The sequence below is a fragment of the Mytilus californianus genome, unplaced genomic scaffold (genome assembly GCF_021869535.1).
Source record: "Mytilus californianus isolate M0D057914Y unplaced genomic scaffold, xbMytCali1.0.p SCAF_30, whole genome shotgun sequence".
In the NCBI taxonomy this organism is placed as follows: Eukaryota; Metazoa; Mollusca; class Bivalvia; order Mytilida; family Mytilidae; genus Mytilus; species Mytilus californianus.
Window position 1 is genome coordinate 375,427 of NW_026262680.1, and position 9,603 is coordinate 385,029.

Consider the following 9,603-nt stretch of genomic DNA (forward strand, 5'->3'; position numbering starts at 1 on the left):
AATGATAAAAGAATGTATTGAATGGCTCTGTCTCGCCGTCGCGACTTTCTTTGCAAGTGATAAAAACATACGGTTTATATAGTTTGACAAATTTTTCAATAGTCCATATGTTTATAAATCAAGATATAAATGATACTAACTGCAAGGCTCGTCAACTCAAATTATATATTGCAAAAAGACAGCTTTTTTATATGGCTTTCTCGTCCTGTTAGTCTTATACAGATACAATGGTATATTGATGTTAAATGTGCAGTTGCAAATAGTAACTTCGGAAAGTTGGGAGAGCCTATGATTTTGCTTTGGAAATAATAAATGTCGATATTTTTAACAATTTTGGACGAAAAATAGTTTGAGGGAAAACATTTTTATAAGAAAACAAGATTGCACACGCTGAAATGTCTCGCCTGATTTACTTATGATGGAACTCATGTTGGAAGCCTGCAATAAGAAGGTCAGTTTTACTACAAGTATCACCTAAAATTAACATTATCAATGATCCAAGAAAATCATCTTATACACCACATATATTGGTCCTATTGCTTATAGTACATGGGAAACAAACCAAGCCATATTACTTTAACATTGACAATTAAACCATGAAAATCATATGAACCCTACCAGACAGAAAAATGTTTACCTTACAATCATTCCATACATTAACGCAATTGACCTATTGTTTATATTATCTGATAAACTGACAATACCACGAACACTTACCATTGACCAATGAACCATGCAAATGGTCAAGGTCATGTGAATCCTATCTAACGGACATGTAGACTTTGCAAGGAAGTCATATACCAAATATAGTTTATCCTTTTACTTTTAATAAGTGTGTTTTTCACATGACAAAGCTATAATTTTTTTTCAAGCAGTCACTTAACAATGAAAATGAGGTGAAGGACAAAGGACATATGACAGACGGATACTTCGTAACATAAGGTATCTGCATATCAGCTTTCAAGCATCCAGGTCTTGTACCTTCTCAAATATATAGCTTTATGCAAACAGTTTACACCGTCGACGCCCCGCCGCCTCCGCCGAATTGTAATCTCTATGTCTCGCATTCTACGACTTTCAAAAATCTTTAGAACCACATCTTCATTGGCGAAAGCTTATCATTTGTGTTAAAAAATCTATATTATATTTAAACAATTTTAGAAAATTTAACACCGGAATAACTAGTATTATTGGTCTTCAACCTAATGGAAAATTCGCGATAGCCCTATTGAAGCGTTTAACTATGACCTAACATGATCAGTCAAATATGGGGTCTACATCTGTCAAGAGAATCTATTCATGCTGGAAGATCGTATATTGACCAAGAAATGTCACACCTTTTTGTGTATCGTTGGGTTACTGTCTCAGTAACGTATTACCCAAAAGCTTGTACTCATATAAAACAAAAATAAATTCATTGATCTGAGCTCAATGAACAGGTTGCTGTGTTTCTTTACAATTTTAACCCATGGTCGTATTAATCGAATACTATCGGCTGGAAATATTCTTACCAGCATGCCCTATTTACCTACGTGCCGTAAATAAACTCATCACAGATACCAGGATTAAATTTTGTACGCCAGTTGCGCGTTTCGTCTACAAAAGACAAGTGCACTCGAATCAAAAAAGGTTTTTTTAAGAAAACCAAACTAATTGCGAAGTTGGCGAGCATAAATTTCATTCAACTGTTTTGCAACGTTTTCGAAAATATAGGTATTCCAATCACGCTTTATGTTTATACCACTCGAACTTGGAACTTAATCATTTTGTATGTATAGACTTTTTTAATATTAATCATTTTTAATTATTCTTACTTATTTAGTAGTTTGAATCAGTTGTCAAGAGAAAATATGATCTTGCATTACAACTTTATTCAAATACATTATAAAGCTCAAACAATTTCACACACAGCAACTTTCCTTGCTTGATAGCATGTAACAAGAAACTGGTTACTGTTGGTCTTGTAACGTATAACCCATGGTTGTTCTATTCCGACACTATCGTATCAAATTATTCTTACCAGCTTGCCATCTTTCGTTAGTTGGTGTATATTTCACAATGAATATGCACAAATATACACATTCTCACTCTTGGGGTTTAAAGTTTATCATTTGTATACGTAAAGACTTTTGTTTCATTTACAAATTCTGGACACTTTATTTACTCCATCTCCACAGATACAATGTTTGCGGTCTTGTGAATAAATAAAATAGGTGTCCCCGTTTTTTACAGTTTGTTAATTTTTGCCACTAGTGGAAGACCTTACTACATGCAAGAATAATTTGTTTGTTGACATGACATACTCAATAAACTGGATATGCGTTCTTAATTTTACGGCACATTGTCATGTCATGCGTGTTGATGATAACAATATTATTCGCATTTGTTGATACTGAGACTATAGTGCCATTGATTTCTTCTATTTCGTATGGATTGTTTGATAGCTCAAGTTCTTTCCAGAAAGATCAATAACGTTAATTACATTTATTTTCGCAGTGTGAAAATTTACGTTCGTTCCGAAAGGTACTCCTATAACTGCGACTTTATCTGCAAATTCTTCTACTATATCATTAGTCTCTAGACGCATGGAAACATTCTTTATTTCGCTTATACCTTTTGTTAATACATCACCAATTTCACCTTATTTTCGTTAATTCTTTTCATTTCCAGTAAACACTGCAGTTTGGACCCATGTTGTAAACATGTATCAAATATAGTAGTATAGTTATCAGCAGTACTTTTCAGACACTTTTGTTTTGTTGACTTTTCGAAAAATTTCAGGCCTACTTCCTTCTTTGATTTGTTTATTTTGTAAGAATAGCTGCAGCCTCCTTTTTTGGAATTCGTTTGTAAGGTCTTTCCTGTTTTGTATTAATTCGGACAGCTGTTTGCTTGTTTCATTAAGTTCTGCAAACAATTCCATTGCTTTTTCAGATGTTTTAATACCTGAAGCCGTTGCCTCGATTGTTATGACTTATTTGCATTTTATTGTATTATTTACAATTCTGGACACTGTTTAATCAACCATTTTCAACATGAGGAAATGCCTGTATCAAGTCAGGAATATGACAGTGGTTTACCATTCGTTTGATGTGTTTGAGCTTTTTATTTTGCCATTCGATAAAGGACTTTCCGTTTTGAATTTTCCTTGGAGTTCGGTATTTTTGCTAATTTAATTTTTACTCCGTCTGCACAGATATAATGTTGCTCAATCGTTAATTTTCTTTGTTGTTTTTTTTTTTTAGTTTTCTGTGTTGTGACTTTAGTTTTCTATGTTGTATTTTGTAAACTGTTGTTTGTCTTTTGGTCTTTTTTTCTTTTTCTGCCATGGCGTTGTCAGTTTGTTTTCGACTTATGAGTTTGAATGTCCTTTTGGTATCTTTCGCCTCTCTTCCTTGCGATAAAGTGTCATACATTGTACATAAATGTTTAGAATGATCAACGCAGTACGCCTTCACAACTGCAGTATGATTCAGCTATGTGGCATGGGGCACCAATACCTATGTTACCTAACTTCTTTAAGCGAGACTCGCATTTTCAACTTTCTGGTAATAAGATAATGAATGGTTGCGACAACTTCTAAACGTACTTTGGACTGATCGATGCTGTAGAACATGTACATTAAATGTAAACAATAAACGCTTAAAAAATCTCTTGTGTTTTGTGAAGCTCTTATTTTTGTTCTTAGATAAGTATTTGTAACTTCTCCTGTTTTTCTCTACCAAGGGTACTTTGAAATCAAACAAAACTTGGGTAAATAACTGAAATATTAGTTGCTGAGTTGGTATTATTGCTGTTAAGGACTTACATTTAACAAAAAAATATTTTGTTCTTTAATCTATTTTAACTTTTATTTTATTTTTGTTTGAATTTTTTAGTCAGTTGTGTTGTATGTCTGTGATGTATGTTTACACAGTTTTGGCTGCTGGATCCCAATTATTGTCACACTAACTTATTATATTATCTGTTTGGGTTGCTAACCTGATTTTGCCAATATACCAGAACTACAAGCAACTGTCATCTAAGTGGGAGGTTTCGCTAGCTTTAAAACCAGGTTCAACCCCCCATTTTCTTCGGAATATACCTTTTCCAAGTCAGGAATATGTCAGTTGTTTTTCACATGTTCCGTTGATTGATAGCGTTTAATTTTGTCAGTTTGTATGGACTTCCCCCTTTTTGAATTTGCCTTGGAGTTCGGTATTTTTGTTATATTTTTTAAAGCATTTGAAGTTTAATACTTAGATAAATTACACTAAGGAACGAACAATCTTATATAGAATAGATTGGAAAATAAAGCTAAAATATGTAATTTGAGACAAATGTTTGATACATTATTAGTATCGTCTAATTCAATAATATCCAGTCTGTTATTGGTTACATACATCTTCCCTGCCCTTGGACAGACTGCAGCGAAATTGACACAAGATCTGCAGTCATCCAAAAACTGTTTGTATAAGCAGTTGGTTTTGCAATGACACAATTAACTATAAAAAATGAATACTACAAACGTTTTTAATAATGTCAAATGTTGATAATAGTATGAAAATAAAGAAAGAACACAAATATACGAAAACGTACAATTTAGGCAATATCTTGACTATAATAAAAAGAAGATTTGTAGTCAATGAGATTGATACCCAACTTCAAAATACATAAAAGACAGTTAGAGGTCTTCAAAAATAGTCGTCGGCTTTTCATTTTTTTTTCAATTTTGATTCAACACCGAATTACAAAAAATACAAAACGATTAAAAAATAAAATTGTCTTTATACTTCAACCCACCCCCTTTTCAATTTCGATCAGTTATATAACAAAAGTACATAACAGAACTTACAATAACAATCAGTGAAGAAAAAGCACATCAAGCATGAAAATAAAATAACAAAAACAATAAATAATAGACAATACCGTACCAAAAGAAGCTCAATGTGACTGAAAGCAAATTCAATGAGATTTACCTGACGATAAGCATAATCATGCCATCCTACACTGTAGAAACGGAGTAGATTTCATTTTTTGATAGAATACCTAAAAACTGATTCCAATCGACGTTTTAACACTAACTCAACCATTAACTTGCGATAGGTTCAAGGACAGATCGTTAAAAAACGATACTGATCTTGTAAACAACCGACAGAAAACATGCATTAACGAGAGGTATTATATACCACCGCTAGTGATTCAAACCAGTTAAGACGAATTAAATAGGGTACCTACGAAAATGCTTCTTAAAAATCACATTGTAATGGTGTAACTATATAAAACTATTTGGTATTATACATGTATATAAAAGGCTAATTGCGCAAAATTAACATTGCATTGTCATTCATATCATATTTCACGCGCAAACTCGTGCAATACATTCTTCTCGGGTCAATAGTACATCATATAGATCCAATAACCCTTGGATATGAGGTATGACGCATGCCAATTAGTCGTGTATCAACTCTAGACTGGTACAGGAAAAATTAAATTAATACACCAAATAAAATCAAAAATATTATGCTGACATGAACCATCTGCATTTCATTCTTTGTCTATTTTAACGATTTCAAAGGAGAAGAACTAGCAAGCAAACACGAAACCTACAATGTCAACTTTATATTTAGCCTTGAACAAAATTTACGTCAAATGTCATTGATTCAAAGAAAGAAAGAACCTAAGCCTAATATGCATAGTTTATGATTCAGCAAACTTTAAACTTCTAAAAGGAGAAAAATTTCTATAAGAAATCACGAGATCATTTTGAATCATCAGTTATGTAGCAACTTAAACATGACAAAAAACTTGTATATGTAACTGTTTCGGTTTCTGTGGAGTAACGAGATAACAAGCGAAGGACAAATCTGAAATATGACGTTGACCTTTCACCTTAATTTCAATTTCCTAGTTCTCATTGGCTAGCGGTTAATGAGTACAGAAAGATAAATAACTCTAATAATAAGTTATCGTATAACTTTGTTCGACATTGATTGAACAATTTTGAAGATGTCAAGAACAATAAGTTCAAAAAGATGTCGATAACTTTAACGGTTTAAAATGTGTAGCGATAACAAATATATCATTTTAGGATAGACAATACTCATTAAAAAAAGTGTTCGGATACGTAAGGTTAATAGCCGGGAAACAAAAAAACACAATTTAAAAAATAAAACACAGGAAGAAAACAAAAATAAGAACAATATCAAATTGTATGTGCAAGAAAAGATGAAAAGACTAAATGACCAGACAAAAAAACAATACTAATATTTAGAATGTAATTATTTTTTGTGTTATCTAAAAATGCGATTGAATGTACATTGCAATTATGAGAACTCGCATATAAATATTCTATTCCAATTTTGTGGACTAAATATGGTGTTACATTCCGTCACTTTTGTTGAAAACTCGTAACTAAAAATGGAAGCCTAAAACTTTACAATTGGAGAAGTCAGTCAAAGATGCCATCTACATCTGTCATGTATATCTGTCTATTGTATAAAACGGCATAGTGACTTCTAGATTTTGTGTCAATGGGGTGTGTTTTTTAACGACGTATAACCTACATCATTTATTATTTACATGGAAATAAATGTGTTCAAAGATCTAATCACTATTTTGTATCCTCCCTCCTGACACATTAAAAGTGTACACATTCTACATATATATACTGATCCTTTTTAAAATATTCTTTTCTGACATTTACATGAATCAGCTTTAATAAATAATTGTCTTACTTACTCAATTATTAGAATCTATCTACAAAACTACATTATAGAACAGAATAACTCTACTGAAGTATACATTACACTGCAATCTTCAAACTATTTCGCACACGACAACTTTCCCTGTTTGATAGCATGTGACAAAGAACTGGTTGCTGTCTTTCTTAAAACGTATTCCCCACGGTTGTTTTATTCCAATACTATCGGCTAGAATAATTTTTACCAGTTTGCCATCTGTAGTAAGTTGGTGTATATGTCCTGTAGAATATTCGCATAGATACACATTCCCATCATAGTCAATGTCTATACCTCTCGAACTTGAAGGTTTATCTTTTGTGTAAATAAAGGCTTTTCTATTATTTAGCATTCTGGACACTACCGACGTCCCATCAGCACAGATGTAATCATGACGGTTGTTTCCATATACAAAATAAGTGTCCCCGTTTGTTGTAACTTGTTCATTTTTTACCCCTGTGGAAGCGTTAATCCATGTTAAAGTACTGTTATATGCAAGAATAAATTCACCGTTTACATGACAGAATCCATGAACTGGATATGTATTGTCAATTTTACGGCAATGTGTCATTTTCTGGATATCGACAATAAACAATGTATATCCTTCTGTTGACACAGCAGCCATCGTGTCAGTCATTTGAGCTATATCGCAAGGTTTCTTCGGTAATGTTAGTTCTGCGAGACAGCTGCCGTTGTGATTATATTTCAAGACTTTATATAAATGACTGTGCGTAAAGATGAATTCATTTTTCATAAAAAGACCACTAACAAAGACGGAATAACCAGTAAGTTCAATAACTTTTATTACTTTTATTTTCCCCGTGTGAAAATCTACGGTTTTTCCGAACGATAATTTTGGACAACTTGGATGGGTTTTAACTAGTTCAACAACCCCAATAACTTCGACTCTTTTTTCAAAATTTTCTGCTATGTCATTTGCCTTTAGAAGCATAGAAATATTCTTTATTTCGCTTATACCTTTGATACATGCATCACCAAATTTTACCTTATTTTCGTTAATTTTATCAATTTCCAGTAAACACTGCTGTTCAGACCCATGTTGTAAACAGGTATCAAATAAAGCAATCCAATTGTCAATCTTATTCTTCAAATTTTCAATATCTGATGACTCTTCAGATAGTTTCAGAACTTCTTCTTTCTTGGATTTGATTATTTCCCCCTTTATTTGGGTTTCAATTTTGTTTAGGTGTTTAGAAATATTATCCTTTATGATACTGACTTTGATAAGAATAGCTTCAGCCTCTTTTTCGAAATCGGTCAAATGGTTTTTCCTGTTTTTTATCAAATCAGACAGCTGTTTGCTCGTTTCTTTAAGTTCTGATGACAATTCCATTGTTTTCGGTGATTTTTTTATTCCTGAAGCCGCCTTCTCGATTGTTATGACATCTTCGCATTTTCTGTGCGATAAAGTGGCACATAATGTACATAATGGTTTAGAATGATCAACACAGTAAGCCTTAATTACTTCCCCTGAATGTTCTACGCAATAAATTAACGAAGACGCGATTGTCGTTTCTCTGTTACTTGCAATGTCCTTCAGTGATAATAACGGGTGTTTTGCACTCATCTTAAAAGTTTTGTGACATTGTTCACAAGATTCACAAAACGCCTCTTCGCATACAATACACCAAGATAACGCTTTTTTAGATTTATTGTTCGCTTTACAAGAGTCGCATATTTTTTCGCTTCGTCTTATTGCTTGTCTATCCATCAATGAAGCAACGAAATGATTACCTGGTAGTTTTTCGGCCCAGGTCTCCGGATTACCTGTTGACTCTCCCATCAAAACATTCTGTCGACAAATCGGACACTTAAAGGTCGTTTTAGTTTTCTCCTTCCCCACGGTTGATAGAATGTAAGTGTTAATGCATGTCTTGCAGAACGTGTGGAGACAGGGTAAATATTTAGGCCCTGTAAAGACCTCTAAACAGATGGTACATGTCAATAAATCTTCAAAATGATCTGTTTTATCCAGTGCAATCGCCATTTTTGATGACTGGACTTTAAACTTCCTTGTCATATTAGATTGACATGTAGGTTATCTAAGATGTATATTAAAATACACCAGATAAATAAATTCAAACGACTTAGCCGTTATAATTTGAATTCCTAATATCTTCAACAGTACCCTATTATAATGTTTTGCTTTTCAAAAGTTATTCTCATTTTATATTATATCATCCTTTTCTATTATTTATTTATAATGCGAACAATCACTTCATTTCGTTATATTTTTCATGGAGGAAATTAAAGGGACTGTCACTATGCACAAAAATATCGGAACGTGTGCAAAATTTCTTTTTGACATTTATTTTGATATCAAAACGATGTCACTCGACACATAGCAATAATTTGATATTCAATTTTTAAATTCACACATCTCACTGAAAAGATATATAATCATAAACTAGACTTATCTTCTTTTCAGCTTGTCAGGTTTTTAGGGCCATGTGAGCTGTGTCATCATTTGGGTACATCGTTCTCCGTCTTTAATTATTACAAAGATTTGTTTATTTTGGCCCAACAACCAACATTGCAGCCATAGGTAAAAATTAATAGAATATCTGGGTTAAATGCATGGAAATCTCTTACATCTTCAAAACCATGAGAAATCGACGGTGTAAATACTTAAAAAATATCAGCATTTAAAGCTGGGCCACTTAAAACTATGACAGAAAAACAGAAAGACTGCAAACACTTATCATGATAAGCATTGAATTCAAGATCTACAAAGATCTACAAATATACCCTATGACTGATTCCACCAATTGACTCTTGATAGTATTTTTTTTCCCTCAATTGACCCAATTAAATAATGTAAGCATTTTTGCGTATTACCTTGAAAATTAAAACAGATAGAAAC

At 32.6% G+C, this 9,603-nt stretch overlaps 1 protein-coding gene across 1 annotated transcript; it reads right to left on the reverse strand.

Annotated features, from left to right (window-relative positions):
- Positions 1-4,498: 4,498 nt before the first annotated feature.
- LOC127736423 (uncharacterized) lies at positions 4,499-8,727 on the reverse strand. The gene has a single exon (XM_052246967.1). It carries the CDS (start codon positions 8,725-8,727, stop codon positions 6,799-6,801), a length of 1,929 nt encoding a protein of 642 aa, XP_052102927.1. The 3' UTR covers positions 4,499-6,798.
- Positions 8,728-9,603: the final 876 nt, after the last annotated feature.